The 19,844-nt window shown below is 43.1% G+C and overlaps 1 protein-coding gene across 2 annotated transcripts in view; it reads left to right on the top strand.

Annotated features, from left to right (window-relative positions):
- Position 1: 1 nt before the first annotated feature.
- The window catches only part of MBOAT2 (membrane bound glycerophospholipid O-acyltransferase 2), a 75,279-nt gene continuing 55,436 nt past the window's right edge, over positions 2 to 19,844 (top strand). The window contains exon 1 of one of the 2 annotated variants that reach the window (XM_083495626.1): positions 2 to 441. In XM_083495626.1, the coding sequence (XP_083351752.1) occupies positions 370 to 441 (72 nt within the window). In that variant the 5' untranslated portion in view covers positions 2 to 369. Of the gene's footprint in view, positions 442 to 9,767; positions 9,915 to 19,844 lie in introns of those variants that run through there. The other variant, XM_083495627.1, reaches the window with a different exon arrangement.

Here is a 19,844-nt window from a genome sequence, read left to right as displayed (position 1 = left end):
TCGCGGCGCCGTCACTCAAGAACAGGATCGCGTTCGGATTGAGCGCCGCCGGTGCCACTTACGGGCCCGCCTCCTCGGGTGCCCCGCGATTGGGCGGCGGCGCTGTCACTTCGGAGTTTTCTCCTCACCCCCGTCCCGCCTCCCTTGTTGTCACGACGCCGCTGAGGGCTGGGGCTTTTTTTTTTCCCCTTCGCCTCCTCGCTGCCACTGTTGACTGATGTTCTAAGGGGAGAAGCGGCGGCGGCGGCTGGTCCTTCTTCTTCCCGCTTTCCTCTCTCGCCCCGCTTCCCCATCCTTCCCGGGCCGGCCCCGGAGTTGCGGGGTGGGGGGTGGGTCGGGGGTCGGGGGGGAGAGCGAGCTTCCTTCGCCATGACCACCAGCACCACCGGCTCCACGCTGCTGCAGCCGCTCAGCAATGCCGTTCGGCTGCCCATAGACCAGGTGAGGATCCCCGGCGGCGGCGGCGGCTGCAGGAGCAGCAAAGAGCAGTCGCCCTCCTGCCTTTAGAGGGAATGAGAATAGGATATAGTTCCTCCCTCCCCACCCCCCATTTTATCCCATCCCCCTTTTTCTGTGATTCCGAGCTTGCATTCCTCCCCCTTTGCAACCCCACCCCACATTGCCCACCCGAAAGTAGCAGATTCCCGCCCCCGGTCATTAGATTTTTACATGCGTTTCTGCATCTACTGCCTATCTTGCACCTCTTTTTTCCTCTCTGTGCAGTGCTGTATATTGTGCGCACAAAAAGGAGGAATCTGGAGAGGGTGTGTGTGTGTGTTGGGGTGATTATGCATCTGCACATCCACCCTTTTGTATGTGCCATCATGTTCTTAGGGTGTGTTATGTGTGGTTGCTTTTGCCTACCATTTAGACAGCCGCCCCTTTTAAGCCTCTGCATTGGCAAAATTCTGTTGCTGAATAATAATAATAATAATAATGAACAGGGCATTTTAACTATCTCAAGGTCGTATTGTATTATTTTTTTTGTAATCATTGGGGGAAACAACGTTTTGGTTACAGGTGCTATAGGGAAGAGTGATAATCTTATTGATGTGCATAAACTGCTACTTTCCAAACTGTGATCGATAAGCATTTAAATCACGGTTATTTCCCCAAAAGCAGCGTTGTTAGAAATGTACTTTGTGTACAGCCCAGAGACTTTAAAATAGGAAACTGGGAACCAGAAGCCTTGAGCTATTTTGTTGGCTGTGGGGGAAGACCTGGCTCTATTAAAACCTGTGGCAAAATTCCCATTTGACCTCCTTGGGGGGCAGAATTTCATCTGTTTCAGTTTGGCCTTGGGAGAAACAGCAGAATGGAATCTTCCTTTTCCTTGTGCTGAGAGAGGGACTTGTGGGGCTCCAGACATCGGAAAGCTTTAACGATTTGCAGTTAATGTGTGCTGGGTGCTGGGTGCTGTAGTAGAATGCCGAGTATTTATTTCGTGAGTCTGCATAAATGCAATGCATTGTAATATTTACACAGAAGCAATACAACGTGTGATATATGTGTATACTGATTTTCCCTTTCAGAAGAGCTGAAAATGCTAGGTGATGGCAAAGTTCGTAAATGTTGCATATTACCTGTACTAAAGAAGAGTGCATGTCACTGGGGAAACTGAGGCACACAAATCAATTTACTTGGCTTGTATATCCAGGGAGGGGGAGGGGAGAGATGTGGAACTACAGTTCTCAAGTTCAATCTGTGGGCGGTCCAGTGAATACCTTTACTTGTATTTGGTCACGCTGATACTTCTAATCTCATAGTGAGTAAACAATGGGTGTGAAAATTTATCTTCTCATTAAAAAAAACCCTTTATGTACCCCACAGTTTAAAAAAATGACTTGAGGCAGACTGTACAGATGTGTTTTTAGTAAGAGAGAAATGGAAAATTACTCTTGTGCTGTGGTGAAGAAAGCTCTACCCGTACAAAGGATACATTTACAAAGTAATTGGTAGTACTTTCTGAAAAGTAGAAAAAGAGCAGTAGTAGTTTGGAAACACCCGAAAACTTTTTGTAATATCTTCTGAGCAGAGCTGAAACTTTCTGTGTTTAGGGTATCTGACAATAAACAAAACTAAAAGAAACTGTCAAAGCTGAATCAGGGGCTGAATGCAAGGTTGTCGGACAGACCATAGACTTCATATGCCTTAACATTTGAATCCTGATAGTTTGAGAGTATGTGCTCCCAGGTACATGATGCAATATGATTCTGTTTTATGGACGAATGTAGGTTTTGCTGACAAAGGTTACAATCTGGTCAAAGTTAAGGCCTTTAAGACCCATTGATTTCATTGGAGGAGAACTTTCTACTGAAATCAGTGGCACCAAAATGTGCTTAACGTTGCCTGGAGTGAATTAATTATGTGCTTCATTCTTATATTAGGACAGGGATCAACTTTCGCTGTGCCGCATCTGCTAGGTTTCATCTACGTTTTTGCTAATACTGTTGGTATTTTAGCAGTTGAGTATAACGTCATGTCAGCCATTCCACACTTTTATGAAATATGTTCACCGTGGGCTTACTAGTGCTACAGTAGAGTTGCTGCACCAAGGTGTGAGTATGAATGGAAAGTCCCTGGTCCACTGCATTTCTCTAAAATGTGTTCACTGAGCAGTGGCTTAGCGTGGGGGGTGCAGGGGGGGCCGGCCGGACCGGGCGCAACATCTGGGGGTTAGGGGGCGCAAATCCATGGGTTAGGGGGCGCAAATTACTTGCCTTGCCCCAGGTGCTGACAGCCCACGCTACGCCACTGTCACTGAGTGCTTGGAGGCATGTCTGCTGTTCATATTTATTAAGTTGCATTATAGCAAACACCTATGGCCAACGTAATTGCTGTGTAAAAGTGGATAGTGTTCAGTCTCAAAAATTCCCAGAAGCAGGGAAGACTGAGTTGGTAATTTGCGACACAGATACACCTCTATACAAAATGTGTGGTACATTTAAAAAACCTCCTATTTGATTATGCAGCATATTTTGTGGGTACAGTGTTCTGTACCCAAGGTAGTGAGCGTGCCACCTCTAAATTCTGAGATGAGTATTTGCAACTTTTACAACTTTTAAAGGTTTAAATATTCTTTTGATAAATATGAAGAAGAACCCTGCTCAATCATTCAAAAAAGGTCAGACTAATCCAGTACAGTGGTACCTTGGTTTAAGAACAGCTTAGTTTATGAACAACTTGGATTAAGAAAGCTGCAAACCCAGAAGTAGGTGTTTTGGTTTGTGAACTTTGCCTTGGAAGCAGAACATGTTCCGCTTCCTATTTATTCAGTGTGTTCCATTTGTAAATTGAGTCCCCCACTGCTATGAGGAAAAAAAAATGCCTTGGTTTAAGAATGCTTTGGTTTAAGAATGGACTTCCGGAACGGATTAAGTTCGTAAACCAAGGTACCACTGTATCCTGTTCTCATAGTGGCCAACCTGCTAGCAAGGCATTGAACACAACAGTACTGTTTTCACTTGGGATTCCCAGCAACTGGTATTTAGAGACATACAGCCTCAGACAGTGGAGGCAGAACATAGTTATCATAGCTGGTTGCCATCGATCGCTTTATTCTCTATGAATTTATCTAATCCTCTTTTAATGCCTCCCCATTGGTGGACATCGCTATACTTTGTAAAAGTGAGTTCCATAGTATATAGCAGGCTTCCTCAAACTTGGCCCTCCAGATGTTTTGAGACTGCATTTCCCATCATCCCTGACCACTGGTCCTGGTAGCTAGGGATCATGGGAGTTGTAGGCCAAAAACATCTGGAGGGCCGAGTTTGACGAAGCCTGGTATAGTGTGTGAAGGATTTCCTTGTCTGTCATGAATCTTAGAGCATTCATCTTCATCTGATAACATTCAGCTTCATTGAACGGCCTTGGGTTGTAGTACTGGGTTTTTCTAATTGGCCTTACGTTGTAGGGAAAAAACAACCCTTTTCTTCACATTGTGCATAATTTTGGACGTTTCTATCATATCCCCGTACTCTCCTTTTTTCTATAAAGAAGCTCCAGATGTTGTAACCTTTCCTCATAAAGTGGGTGCCTATAAGGAAAAAAAGTCATTCCCCTACCTCATGGTTGGTGAACCATAATTGTGCTCTTCTGATGATGATCAAACTATAGTGTGAAGCAGCCTTTGCCCTCAGGATGTTGGACTAGGGCCTAGGAAAACTGGGTTCAGCACTCAGCCACGAATCCTTCTGGGTGACTTTAGACCAGACACAGTCTCTCAGCCTAACCTACCTCATAGGGTTGTTGTTAGGGTAAGATGATGGGAGAGAAAAATGGCCATACATATGACTTTGAATGCCTTTGCGGAAAGGTTGGATACAAATGCTACAGTGGTGCCTCGCAAGACGAAAAGAATCCGTTCCGCGATTCTCGTCGTCTAGCGGTTTTTTCGTCTTGCGAAGCAAGCCCATTGATTAGCGCTACAGCGGTCTAGCGGCTTTCCGTGATCAGCTGTTAAGCGGGTTTTTCAGCGGAACAGCTGATAGGTGGCTTAGGAAAAGGGGGGGGGAGCGAAAAAACCCCACGGGGATGCGCAAGATTTTTTCGTCTTGCGAAGCAACCCCATAGGGAAATTCGTTTTGCGAAGCGCCTCCAAAACGGAAAACCCTTTCGTCTAGCGGGTTTTCCGTCTTGCGAGGCGTTCGTCTTGCGGGGCACCACTGTATAAAAATTAATATGTGCAGCTTCCACCATCCCCAGTTAGCACAGTCATGATGGCCAGAACATGTCCAAAAACATCTGGAGGCACCAGGGCGGGGAAGGCAGGTTTGGACTGAAGACTGTTCATAGGAAACAAGCTTACTTTTCATGGTACTATTATAAGAACGTCTTCAGAAGAGAAAACCTAACAGATCTTGGGCTGAATACTGTGCACTGCAAATTTGTCAGTGCAAGAATAAAAGCAGACATGGGCTTAGGACAGTTTGGTGTTACTATTCCGTATGAAATAGTAAGATGTCATCATTTCATATTGTATCCTGAAGCTTTGGGGACTAGTCAGTCTTCCCCTGTCCTTCATGCCTTCCAGTTTGCATGCTCCATCTGGGTCCATTTCTTTTCCCTTCATTGTTTCAGTTTGTTTAGGGCCCTTTACTAGTATCTCTTGCTCCCCTGTAGGACAAGCCTTGCCCTAAAACCTTTCTGCCTTCAAGCATAACCCATATTTCACATTCCTGACACCAGGTTGTCATGATTTCAGTTTGTTCATCTCTTATGTCCATTTCACGCCAGCCCTTGCTTCAGTTATAGGTTGGATTTTTCGTGTTTTCCTCCCTTCCTCCCTCTTGTTCCTTGGCTACAGCAGCACGTGCACCAGCATAGTAGGGACTGAAGGAGCACACTATTTTGTTGCAACAGAAGATAATGGCCTCTTCCCAAGTGTTACTAATTTTTTGGTATTCAAGCCAGTTGTGAGTTACAAAGTAAGACAGGTTTTTCTACAGGTTGATTTATGCGTAGGCACAATTGCAGTATTCAAAGAGGCAAGAAGGATGTGTTTTGCATTTTTTGTTTGTTATAGTTCTGCAATTGTATGGAAATCGAGTGTGTATTTGTATGTATACGTGGAACGAACCACACTAATGCACAGAGTGTAGTCAGGTGATCATGAACCAGGGTTGGGTGTGGCAAAGAGCAATGAGAAATTGGCTCCTTATGTTATGTGCTAATCAAAAAGAGAAGCTTTGGCGTCTGTCATATAAAGTGAAGTAACTTTTCCTCTCCATGTGTTGAAAAAGAATATCTGGCTCAGTTCAGAGGAGAAACACATTTTTCCTTCTCTCCTGCTTGCAGATTGTAGTTTGCAATTTAGTGCTAATTGTAGTTTGCTATGACATACAGATCGGCGAATCACGTTTAGTGCCTCAACCTCAAAATGGTTTCGAAAAACATGATTTGAAGTGGATTTTTTTCTTCTGGTTTCTGAGATTGTGAGAAGGCTCATTTCTTATTCAAACCATATTTTGGAGCTATGCATGTGTGTTGTATAGTATGACCAGGGATGTAGATGTGGGCAAGATTGTAGGGGCCTGTTCCCTTCCTTGAATTTTAAACTTTTCATTAAAAAGTAAATCATGAACCCTCTTGGTTGTGAAGCTATAAGGAAGAAAAAGTGCAGGTTCAATTTCTCAGGAAGAGGTAAACCTGCTTCTGCTTTTTAGCATTAAAAAGACACTTATTTTTCAATATTATTATTTTTTCAATATTATTAATTAAAATTTTAAGTATGTATCTAGGTTCTTAGTGCAAAACTTCTGCTCGTAATTCCCCAACAATGTTTTTTGCTACAGGCTTCAGTGTTTAGAATACTATGATGGGCAGGAATCAGGAAGGATATTGGGAGAAGGGGTCGGTTTGATGGTACACTTTTGGTGCTTTATAACAAGTTTGATATCATATCATGCACTGTGTTGGGCAGAGTCCCATGTTCACATTCCTATGGAATCATGGACTTGGGAAATATCTCTACCTCAGGACAGTGGGAAAGATAGTACTCTTCTGCATCTAGATAAGTGAGGATCAACAGAATAAATACGATAAATCTTGTTGTAGACTTGGAATTATATAAAAAAAATTACTTTAAAATTTCCAACACCTTTGCTGCTGGTTAGTTGCATTGTTGGGAAACTGGCATAAAGCTGCTTTATTTTAATTTATGTAGAGTTGGGTTTTCTGAATTCCTATCTCTTTAATTTGTATAGCACATTGTGAAAAAAGGGATCATGTTCGAGAGCTGATGTTGCACATGAATTTGTTCCTTGCTCTTCAGCAAAAAAGGGGGGGAAAAAGAACTGCTAGCACAGCATAAGAATTGCAATAAGAACGTTTCAGATTTACAGCCTGAAATACCGGTAACTGACACAAAAGGAAAAGGGATTGGGAATGGAGGAGGAAAAAAGCAAAGCTAGGCAGTATTTCTTTGTTACCTTATTGTTGTTGAATGGCTTATCTTGTCAGTTGACAATTGAGATCCTTCCCATCTAGTCTTCAGAGTTATCTCTGCCAGAATTCATGATCTGCCACTATTCATTTTGACTTGTCATTAGATCTTTTCTGCTTGCACCGAGGGCCTTTGGGCCCCTTCTTTTGCCCTTGTTTAGTCTGACCCTGGTGACTGTGGAAGACAAGAATCTGTTTTAACACTGCTGCTTTTCTGTTGCCATAGAAATGGGCAGCTGTGATAGAAAAGAGGTGCTGTACAGCCTCTTGGCTATTGGAGAGGGAAAGCTGCCATGGTCGATTCAAGAGACCAGGGCAAAGTAGAGAACGATCTAAATCTTCTTCCCCATCAGCAAATTGCTCTGAATTGTGGAGACAAGAGAGAGGTTCTAAGTCAGGAGTTTCAGCGGCTGGGAATGGGGGAAAATCAAGTGCAACATGATTACTGGTAGGATATTTTCTGTATGGAATGAATTTTCTGTATAGCCAAAGGCTTGAGCCTTTGCTGTTGTAATGAAATGGCTTGATGCAAAGCAGCAGCTAGTTTATAAATGTAGGTGGCAAATTATGGGTTGCAAATTGGATATTTTTTACAGATTGTCTGGAAACAGATTTTGTCTGCTGACCAAGTGCACATGAAAATTCCATGACTTTTTGTCCATGCCCAAATGGCAACTTGTCATACAGCGTCTAAACCAGAAGAAGAGTCGGAAAATTTAGTTCAAGAAAGTGGTTTCAGGTCTGGTGATTTCACTTGTAAACATGTTATTTGCCCTTGTAAACATGTTTTTGCAGACAAAACATGTTATCATGCCAAACCATGGTTTAGTGTAGCGTGCCCAAGGGGAAATGAGCCACAGAAAACTACAAGCTTGCATGCTCCCCACCTCTCTTTTTCTCCTCTTTCACCTGTGTGTTTGATTACTCATGGCTTGTCATGTTGCCTGGCAGGACAAACTCTGGTTAGTGTTAACTATGGTTAGTTTAAAACAAGCTAGCTTCAAATCATGGTTTCGGAAGCTGGCTTGCTTAAGCTAACTATTGCTAACCCTGGTTCTTGGTGTGGCCAACATGGCAAGCTGCACTTAACCAGGCACATAAGAAGTGGAGGTGGGGAGTCTTCAAGCCCAAGGCTCGCTGTAGCTTGATCCTGCTAGTGCATGTCACGTTAAAGCATGTGTAAACTACAGCCACTCTGTGTGTGTGTGTGTGTGTGTGTGCGCAGCAGCGCAATCACTGGTTAATCTTAGGGTCCCAGGCTCATTGAATCAGCATATTTGATTCTCCAGAAATCCTCTTGGGATATATTCTAGTTTTCAGTGATCCTAAGCTTTATTTAAAGTGATATCTTCAACTATACTCTTGTGAGAGAAAGTGTTAGGATACAAATTTGAAAAATTCCAGCCCTCTTACCCTTCTAAAATTGGCACTTTGTTGGAGTCTGTAGCAGCAATGTAACTACTGATCCATATGTCTTAACTGTAGGACCAGACTTTGGTGCCTCTCACTACTTTGGAAGGCAGCAATTCTTCAAATGCTACTAATGCTTTAATTTATATCGTGCCAAAGAAAGTAAGGAACGGGGTGGAAAAATTGCCTTGTGCGAGCTTTGGCTGGCGTTGGACAATCAGAGTTTGAAAAGAAGCTTACCTGGGCCAGGTATGCACACATTTTTGTCTCTCACTTGACTCTCACCATACAGCTTTTTTGAACAAGACCAAACCCAAGGACGTTTACTGTTGACTTCAGTTTAGGAGGGCTCTTGGGCAAGAGTTTGGATTTGGATTTTGGATTTGATATCATGCTTTATCACTACCCGAAGGAGTCTCAAAGCGGCTCACAATCTCCTTTCCCTTCCGCCCCCACAACAAACTCTCTGTGAGGTGAGTGAGGCTAAGAGACTTCACAGAAGTGTGACTAGCCCAAGGTCACCCAGCAGCTGCATGTGGAGGAGCGGGGAAGCGAACCCGGTTCACCAGATCACGAGTCCACTGCTCTTAACCACTACACCACACTGGCTCCCCCCAATAGCCTCCCTTCCCTCAATGAGACTGTCCCCTCACTGCCTTTGCTGGAGTGGCTGCTCCTCTTCTGCCACCTCATTACTATCACCAGTCTTCAAAATTAGTCAGGCGCATTTTGCATCGGGCTATCAACCAGCCAAGTAAAGATGCCTGGGTACCAGGATGGTGCCTGACATCTCTACCATCTGGAGGTGCATGACTGAAGATCATTGAATCTTGACAGTTTTCACACAGTAATACAGCATCCCTGTAGAATTCTATCAGATATATTTTTATCTGCACAATCAGAATGAATTTCAGGAACCCAAATGCTTTTTCTGTGCAGCCTGAGCCAGGAGCAGTGATCAACGTTATAGTTACTTGTTGTAGCTTGTCTTCACTTACCCCACCCCACTCCCCTGCTCACAGTTGTGAAGAATATCCTTAACATTGTGAATGGTTCGTGTCACCTTTAAGAAAAAGAGGTCGGGAACAGGCCCGTATATATGTGAACTGTCAGGGGATCAAGTGACTTTTCTTCTTTAAGTTCTCAGAGTCCTTAACCCAACTCAAGGTAGTCATCTGAACTAGCCAGATGTCTTTGAATCACTCACAGTCAGTCTATCATTTGAAAAAATAAGACTCTGCCTTACCCCAAAATGTCAAGTAGACGTTCAGTTTTGGCGACTGTCACCTTGGTTTAAGGAGGTATTTGGCACCTAGTTTATATATCTGAGTTTCTAACACTGGCTATTATTACCTGCTTGCTTGTCAAGCAGAGCTAGTGAGCAAGTAGGTAGTGAGTGACAGCTCCTCCTCCTGTTTGTTTGCTCATGGCCTCTGAGCCAGAGCGAGAGACAAGCAGATTGCAATGGTGAAGAGAAGGGAGCTCTTGTCAGCGGGACACCTTCCTGGGGCATGGGACCTTGGCAAGTGCCTGGCCGTGCAGACCCATCAAATCCTAGGAAGGTCTGTTTGACAAGAGACAAAAGTGGAATGAACTTACATAGCCTAAGTAGTGTGATCACTGGTTTTTCCCCAGACTGACACCTCTTTATTTGTCACATTTCAAGATAACAGCCAACCTAGGCTTGGGGAGGAAGTCAGTTGCCACATCCAGACATTCATATATCAGTTTAAGAAGTCAAAATGTTCACGAGCCTTTTGCTTATATGTGCAGCTCCTCTCTTGGCTGCGCACTGCGATAAGCCAGGATACGTCTATCTATAGTTTCCTGCCTCACTGGGCCATTACACAAAAGATTGTGTAAAGGTCAAGAGCTGTAAATGTATTCTTCAGCAGGGATATAGCGCCAGAAATATTTGTAAGGAGGTCTGCTTGTCTTTGGGATTGTGTCTCCTAATAACAGCACGTTGAGAAACTTAACAGAGCGTTTGGTCTATCATGTTGAACTTATAGGAATAATATAAGTGTACTTTGTTGCTTTTGGAGTCGGAGTAGGCATTTGAAATGTTAGAGATGTGTACTCTGTTTCCCTTTTTTAAAAACCTCATTCATGCATTACTTGTGTGTAGAACATAATCATTAAGACCAGGAATTGAGTATCTGTAGTGCTTCAGATGTTGTTGGATTCCCAACTTCCATCAGCCTCCATCAGCATGACAAGTAGTCATGGATGATGGGAGTTGTAGTGTGGTGAAGAAGGCATAGACTTGCTAAATAAAGAAGACATGGGAGACCAGGACTTCTGAAAATGAGAAATTTCAAAAAACTGTAAATGCCAGTGGCAGGTAAAGTGCAATAAAGCATTCCAAAGTAAATAGCCTCATAAAAAGGTGTTTGCTTTTATCTGCCATCAGGCTACTTTAACGTACCAGTATAAGAAGCAGGATGCGCACATATGGCTATGGCTTTAAATTGATATTCAGCACGGCTCTTAGCCAGGATAGGCAATTCTTGGCACAGTTAGGGTAATTTGATGAAAATGTCAACCTACAGACTCATTTTTCACTTTCATATATGGTTAACATGTTCTGTATAATTTTTTGGCTGCAGTGGGAGAGGAGGAAATCGGCAAACGTGAACTCCCTTTTTCCTTTCCATTAGCAGACATTTCTGCGGGATTAAAAGCACTCCCACAAAGACACAAGTTTGATGCACTCTCTTCTTTGCGGGCAAACTAGTTTTGAGGCAGTTTAGGCAAAATGGCTAATTTTGGATTGCCGAGAACCAGGAAATAAGTGGACAAATGGCATCTCAGAAAGGGGAACAGGGAGCACGGGAAATCAAAACTCCAGTATTTTCTTGCTTGTAACACCACACCTTGGTTTACTGTTAAATCTGAGCTGTCACTAGGGTTTTAGATATAAAAATGGAGTGCTTCTTGAGATTACTCATGTTCTGATGCTTGAGGTCAAATTGTTAATTTATTTCAGCGTGATATGTGTGAAGAATCAGTGTGTGTATAATTCACATATTTTCCCTTCAAAATATGAAGTAGCAGGAACCTTATCCTTAACTAGTTTCCTCTTGTATTTCTTCAGAAGAAAAATAATCTACAAACATGCACCTATTCAAAATTGACATATGCGCTCTGTACTTTGATTTGACAACAGAAAAAGCATTGTGTTTTTGAGTAACAAATATGTATTATGAGAAGAAATTCTGTAAAGGTTGAAGAATAGATCAAACCAAGGGATGATGAAACAGATAACCACACTTCACTGTTATGCTTGTGAAAAGCAGAAAATGTGGATTAATGTACTGGTTGTATACAAGCAATTCCGGCAACTGGTTTCTAAATGCAGTGCCTGAGCCAAATGATACAAATGCTGTCTATTAACAAATCTGAGAAATGATGATCAATTTAAAGGGCCATATATTTGTTGCCTAATACTCTACATAACTTTTAAACAAATACTGTTATGTAAACATGTGGATAGGGATGTGGGTGGCACTGTGGTCTAAACCACTGAGCCTCTTGGGCTTGCCTATCAGAAGGTTGCGGTTTGAATCGCCGCGACAGGGTGAGCTCCCGTTGCTCGTTCCCAGCTTGTTCCCACCTAGCAGTTCGAAAGCACGCCAAAAAAAGTGCAAGCAAATAAATAGGTAGCACTCCGGCGGGAAGGTAAATGGCGTTTCCGTGCACTGCTCTGGTTTCAGTGTTCCGTTGCGTCAGAAGCGGCTTAGTCATGCTGGCCACATGACCCGGAAAAACTGTCTGTGGACAAATGCCGGCTCCCTTAGCCTGTAAAGCGAGATTAGTGCCGCAACCCCAGAGTCGTCCGTGACTGGACTTAACTGTCAGGGATCCTTTACCTTTACCTTTTTAAACATATGGATAGCCCCACTGAGGTCATCACCATTTATTTCATAGAACTGTAGAGTTAGAAGGAGCCCTGAGGATCATTGAACTTACAATCTTGGCATTATCACCACTATGGTATAACTAACTGAGCTACCCAGGCTACTTAAAGTGGGCACATTTTACTAGGTTGCTGAAATGAGATGTTCTCCCACATGCCAGCTTTTTGCTCAAGTTTCTGGGTTTGGGGGGAAAATATCTATGAACCTAGTTATTGGGGTGATTTTTAAAACAACTTTCCTTTAGAAATTAAGATCCCCCCCTTACTTCTGCAGGTGTATTCCTGTTTAAGATGTATTAGTGCATAGTATGTGCAAAAGGAAATAATGAATTTTGAACTTACAGCAGATTTTGAAACATAGGGAGAAACATGGGTGTTATTTTTTTTAATGTTAGAGAATTGAATATCAAAACAGCTTCCTTTGTTGATGAATATGTTGGTTTTCAGTCCGGCATTGATTAAGCATTCAGGAAATGAACATGTAGCCTAGAAAGGGGCATAAAGCACGTTCACTCTCTAGGACTGTGTGAAGCTCTGCTGGCTTGTAACAAATATAGCCAGAGCAATTTTACACGTCCCATAAACTGGGGCAATTTCACTAGACATGGCTGTCGCACCCCATCTCACTTGCTTGTTGACTTTGCAAGAAGGGAGCTACGCTTGGACATGTAGTAAAAGCTCCAGAGTTGCGTTCTGCAAGAATTGCATTTCAGTTTGAGGATCTTAGCGTTTTGCAGGGTGGTGGTTGGAACCCAGCATAGCCCAAAGATTGGGCCTGTCTCCTCTCCACCACAGCCGTTTTCTTCCACCATTTTAATGTTTTGCAAGGATGGTTGTGGAGGAAGTGAAATGGGGGGCAGTGGGTTGGTGGGGTGGAACAGCGTAATCTAGAGAGAGGGGGCCTCTGGAAAGTGCTGGGGGCCAGACTGAGAGACCTGGTGGACTGCATTTGGCCTGTGGAGTTCCCAATCCCTGGTAAATGCACCCCATTGCTGCACAAACAGTTAAACTGGACAGAGATACAACATCAAAATCTGGAGGCTCAGTAATGGAACCTGGTATTACCAGTGATCCATTCCTGCACTAGATATAAAGGTAAAGGTAAAGGGACCCCTGACCATTAGGTCCAGTCGTGACCGACTCTGGGGTTGCGCGCTCAGTTCGCTCTATAGGCTGAGGGAGCCGGCGTTTGTCTGCAGACAGCTTCCGGGTCATGTGGCCAGTATGACTAAGTCGCTTCTGGCAAACCAGAGCAGCACATGAAAACGCTGTTTACCTTCCTGCCAGAGCGGTACCTATTTATCTACTTGCACTTTGGCGTGCTTTCGAACTGCTAGATGGGCAGGAGCAGGGACCGAACAACGGGAGCTCACCCCGTCGCGGGGATTTGAACCGCCAACCTTCTGATCGGCAAGTCCTAGGCTCTGTGGGAGACTAGCTATACTAGATATACTAGGAAATAAATCCTCTCTCACTAAGTGTTGGCTCAATTTGTGCTCTTTGTACAGCACAAAGCATTTATCCACCTACAGAATTGGGTAACAGAATTGGGTCAAGTTCTGAATTAATATGGCCTCCTTTGCTGCAGTTTGGCATATGGTAGGGAAAGCACTTGGTATGTGCATTGGATAAGACCTGAAGTTTCCTTCTCTTCTAAGGAAGTCATAGAAGCAAGCCAAAATAGTATCCCTACCATGTATAGATGAAAGCCTTAAAAATAGCAGTTTTGGAATCTTTTTATACAAGTTTATTAGTATTCTCCATTGAAACAGCTTTCTCACCTTTATTTGGTCAGGACTTCTTTTGTATGTAATATGCAAAACTCTGTAGAGCTACATCTTTACTTGCAAAGCATCTGAAGTCAAATTCACTGTTTGCTGCACCAGTATTCTTGCTGTTACACACATGATGGAAAGAATTTGATCATATCTGCGTTTTGTTTGGTGGTTCTTGCATAATATCAAATTGATAGCATAGGCATGGTCTAGGGCAGGGGTGGCTAATCTGTGGCTTGCCAGGTGTTGTTGGACTCCAACTCCCATCAGCTCCAGACAACATGACCAGTGGTCTGGGATGAAGAGAGTTGTAGTTCAACAACATCGGGAGGTTCCACAGTTTAACCACCAGTGCCCTATTGGAGTCCCCCCCCCCCCAATGCTTTCTCTATATATAATTTTGTAATTAAATTTTCTGTTTTACAATTTAGAATATTCATTTAAACAACCTTAAAATATCAATGACTCCCCTTCTTCTCTTTCCGTGGTTCATTTTGCATAACATAAATCCCTGCATATTTTATATAAACTAAACCATTCAGTATTCCATGATTACTTCCATCAAAACTTATTTACCCTGTTGAATTTATCTTAATGTTGCCAATGTTTTCAAGTGTACACAATTCCCCCCCCCCATATTTTCAATAAACATTTTCCAATCTTCTTTAAACGGATGTTCTGCTTGTTCTCTTATTCTATAAGTTAGATCTGCAAGCTGTGCATATTCCATCAGTTTAAGTTGCCATTCTTCTTTAGTTGGGACCTCACTCGTTTTCCATTTTGGAGCTAACGAAACGCAGGCCGCAGTAGTGGCATACATAAATAAGGTTACATTTTATATTCTTTATTGAAAAATAAAAAGTACAAAGATACAAGTGCACAGAGTAAGACCAAACACAAAAAAGTAGAAGAAAAGAAAAGAAATAGTACCCATGTACAAAACAAAACAGAACAAGTATGCATTACCAAAAATAAATATAAAAATGTTATTTTAAAAGGTTACAAATGTTAACCAGACCTTAACCTAATAAGGTATTTATAAAAATGAATTCCAAATATTGTTGAATTGGTCCATGGCATGTCTACATTTGTATGCAACTTGTACATGTGTCGCAAGTTTGTACACATTTAAGGGGCAGTTCCTTGCCTGCTTTTCCAGTCTGCACTTTTGTGCTGATAGATCTAGGAAGTGGAGATTTCCTACGCCACTGTGCAATAGTGGTTGATGGTATTGAGGCCAATATGACCCTCCCCATCTTATTTCACTGGCATTTTGTCAGTGGGAGCCAGCGTCGTCGTGTAGTGTTTATCTGGATCGAGTAGTCCCAAGTTCAAATCCCCAGTCAGCCATGAAGCCCTACTGGGTTACTGTGTCAGCTGCTGTCTCTTGATCTAACCTGCTTCATGGCACGAGGGGCAGCCTAGCCTGTGTGTCCCTGGCAGTTTCTCTGCTGAAACCTTAAACTGAGCCTTCATGGGCGTATTGGTGAGTCAAGAGGCAGAAGGAGTTTTGCTCATATAGCACAAGTTAATGCCTGTGCTTTAAAACAGAGTTGGAAAACCTTTCATCAGTCCATGTGTAGATGGACAAGTCTCTGCTTTTTCTTTAAACTCCCTCCACCTTAACTCGATGAGAGTTTCGTTAGGACAAAGTTTGTGAAATTATGGTCTGACTAACCCTCCTTCTTGTGAAACCAGTTACTGTCCTATCTTGTTACCATACATTTTAAAGGGAAGCGAAACTCCACAGAAACTGAAAGTCTCTAGTAATAAATCCAACTACAAATGGTTACCTCTGTCCAAATATCTTTATGTCCTGTTGATTTCAACGAGGGAATGCAGTTAACTTTGCTCTGCTGAAACCAGTACTTACCTTTTGCCTGGATTGCATTTGTCGGGTGTGTAGTGTAAACAGTTTTGAGACTTGGGTACCTGAATGGTTGTCTAATCTCGTGATGAACCTGTTCCCTGTGACACCCTTTTTCAGGCCTCTCTGCTGTAAAAGGTGAGGCATCTGATGGCTGGGATTAGGGTATTTTCATATATATATATATATATATATATATGCTTTCGTAGATTTTCACGGGTACAGGAATGCAGGTTTTGGTGTCTTCGGGTGTCTTCCCGTGTAAGAGTTGGGGTGTCTAGGCGACGTTTCGACAAGGTCTCACTCGTCATCTTCAGGCTGGTGCTTACGGCTTCTTGTTACTGGAACAGAGCAGGATCTCAGTGTTTGAGTTCCTATAAATACTGTTGAGGGGGTGTGGTGTATTCTGGGCAGAGAGGAAGTTCCCAGGATAGTGTGACTTTTCTTCTTTTGTTCCTTAATTACTTGAGGGATATCTTGAGTGATTTCTTGAGTGATATTCTGAGTACCACTTAGGAGGGTCATTAAGAGTGGATTAGTTGCTAAAGCTTTCGTGTCTTGACCTCTTGAGCTTGTGAAGAGTTTTTCTGAGAAGATGGCTGTACTGCACTTAGTTGTGCTCTGGCTTGGCTTCGTGTATAGGGGCGAGCTGTGGTTTTGTGCCCTGTGCCAGTCAGATCTGTGTAGGGATTGCAGGGGGGTGTAGCATCCGGAGGTGCCACTATGGTTTGGCTACTGGATGGTGTCTGTAATTTATCTGTGGAGAGGGTCTGGGTTTGGGTCTGGTGTGGTTGATTGGTGATGGCGTTCTGTGTGCCTCTGGTTCTGGTGTCGGTTTTTGTGGGGAGGGCTAATTTCCAGATGTCTGGCAGGCGGGACGTGTCGTCACGCTTGTTCATGTTGTGAGGGTGTTTCTCTATCTCGATGGCTTCCATGATTATTCTCTTGTGGTGATGTTCCATGTTAAAGAGCAATTTGGAATCTGCAAAATTAATTTCGTGTCCTGTTTCTTTCATGTGTTGGAAAAGAGAGGAAGTTTTTTCTTCTTTTTTGACGGCATTCTTGTGTTCTGCGATACGTGCATTTATTCGTCTGTTTGTTTGTCCAATGTACGTGGCTGGGCAGACTTTGCAGGGTATTTCATAGACCCCTTGGTTTTCCAACTGGATTTTATCTTTGGGGTTTCTGAGGATATTGGCTATTTTTTGGTTGGTGCAAAAGGCTGTTTTGATATTGTGTTTATGGAGGATTTTGCTAATTTTATCTGTAGTGCCCTTGATATAAGGAAGGAGGGCCATGCCATTGTTTTCTTCTGTGTCTTGGTTTTTGGGGGGTGTTTCTTTTTGGATTAGCTTCGTAACCCTGTTTTGCTGGTATCCATTGGCGATTAACACATTTGAGAGATTCTGTAACTCAGTTGTCAAGTGGTCTTTGTCAGCCAGGCGTTTGGTTCTGGAGATGAGAGTCTTGGCTACGGAGTTTATTTGTGCAGGGTGGTGGTGTGATTGTGCATGTAAGTAGCGGTTGGTGTGTGTTTTTTTCCGGTAGATGGTGTGTCCTAGGGAGCCATCAGGTTTTTTGTAGATTAGGACGTCAAGGAAGGGAAGTTGGTTGTTGGCTTCTATTTCCATAGTGAATTGTATTTTGGGGTGTAGGCTGTTGAGATGTGTGAGGAAGCTATCTAGTTTTTCTTTCCCGTGTGGCCAAATTACAAAGGTGTCGTCAACATATCTGAGCCAAAGTTTGGGTTTGTGTTCTGACTTGTCTAAAGCATTGGTTTCAAAGTGTTCCATGTACAGATTTGCGATGACCGGTGAGAGGGGTGATCCACAATGGACAAAGATACAAACAGATAGAAGGAGCACCTATAGGATCACCCCTCTCACCGGTCATCGCAAATCTGTACATGGAACACTTTGAAACCAATGCTTTAGACAAGTCAGAACACAAACCCAAACTTTGGCTCAGATATGTTGACGACACCTTTGTAATTTGGCCACACGGGAAAGAAAAACTAGATAGCTTCCTCACACATCTCAACAGCCTACACCCCAAAATACAATTCACTATGGAAATAGAAGCCAACAACCAACTTCCCTTCCTTGACGTCCTAATCTACAAAAAACCTGATGGCTCCCTAGGACACACCATCTACCGGAAAAAAACACACACCAACCGCTACTTACATGCACAATCACACCACCACCCTGCACAAATAAACTCCGTAGCCAAGACTCTCATCTCCAGAACCAAACGCCTGGCTGACAAAGACCACTTGACAACTGAGTTACAGAATCTCTCAAATGTGTTAATCGCCAATGGATACCAGCAAAACAGGGTTACGAAGCTAATCCAAAAAGAAACACCCCCCAAAAACCAAGACACAGAAGAAAACAATGGCATGGCCCTCCTTCCTTATATCAAGGGCACTACAGATAAAATTAGCAAAATCCTCCATAAACACAAAATCAAAACAGCCTTTTGCACCAACCAAAAAATAGCCAATATCCTCAGAAACCCCAAAGATAAAATCCAGTTGGAAAACCAAGGGGTCTATGAAATACCCTGCAAAGTCTGCCCAGCCACGTACATTGGACAAACAAACAGACGAATAAATGCACGTATCGCAGAACACAAGAATGCCGTCAAAAAAGAAGAAAAAACTTCCTCTCTTTTCCAACACATGAAAGAAACAGGACACGAAATTAATTTTGCAGATTCCAAATTGCTCTTTAACATGGAACATCACCACAAGAGAATAATCATGGAAGCCATCGAGATAGAGAAACACCCTCACAACATGAACAAGCGTGACGACACGTCCCGCCTGCCAGACATCTGGAAATTAGCCCTCCCCACAAAAACCGACACCAGAACCAGAGGCACACAGAACGCCATCACCAATCAACCACACCAGACCCAAACCCAGACCCTCTCCACAGATAAATTACAGACACCATCCAGTAGCCAAACCATAGTGGCACCTCCGGATGCTGCACCTCCCTGCAATCCCTACACAGATCTGGCTGGCACAGGGCACAAAACCACAGCTCGCCCCTATACACGAAGCCAAGCCAGAGCACAACTAAGTGCAGTACAGCCATCTTCTCAGAAAAACTCTTCACAAGCTCAAGAGGTCAAGACACGAAAGCTTTAGCAACTAATCCACACTTAATGACCCACCTAAGTGGTACTCAGAATATCACTCAAGAAATCACTCAAGATATCCCTCAAGTAATTAAGGAACAAAAGAAGAAAAGGCACACTAACCTGGGAACTTCCTCTCTGCCCAGAACGTTGGAGGCTATACACCACACCCCCTCAACAGTATTTATAGGAACTCAAACACTGAGATCCTGCTCTGTTCCAGTAACAAGAAGCCGAAAGCACCAGCCTGAAGATGACGAGTGAGACCTCGTCGAAACGTCGCCTAGACACCCCAACTCTTACACGGGAAGACACCCGAAGACACCAAAACCTGCATATATATATATATATATATATATAACACACTCAAATTTTTCACATTATATTCCGCTCTCTCGAGCACTCGATTACGGTATTTTCCATGTCTGGTGCCCCAGTTATTGAATGCTCTTCCCAGGGAAGCCTTCTTCGTGCCCAGACCTAGTTCTTACTGTGATATTATTTTGATGCATGCAGCCTTTAATATTTTTGTTAGACTTTAGTATTAACTCTGGTTTCACATTGTTTAAAGGTACTCTGAGTCTGGGCTGAATAATGTGGCAAGAAGAAACAGAGATACTGGATTTGTGATAACCAGTTTTTCTTTTTGAGGTTGTTTTTTTTTTAAGGTGGTGTAGTTGTTGAGAATATGGCATCCTCTAAAAGCATCTTTCACCCAGACCACATCATTAATAGCTCACTAGCAACATTCACACACGGTTACCGGCTTACCTTAGATGATAAG

Source organism: Podarcis liolepis, assembly GCF_965112155.1.
Source record: "Podarcis liolepis genome assembly, chromosome: 3".
Lineage (NCBI taxonomy): Eukaryota > Metazoa > Chordata > Lepidosauria > Squamata > Lacertidae > Podarcis > Podarcis liolepis.
This window is presented reverse-complemented; position numbering and strand designations above follow the sequence as displayed.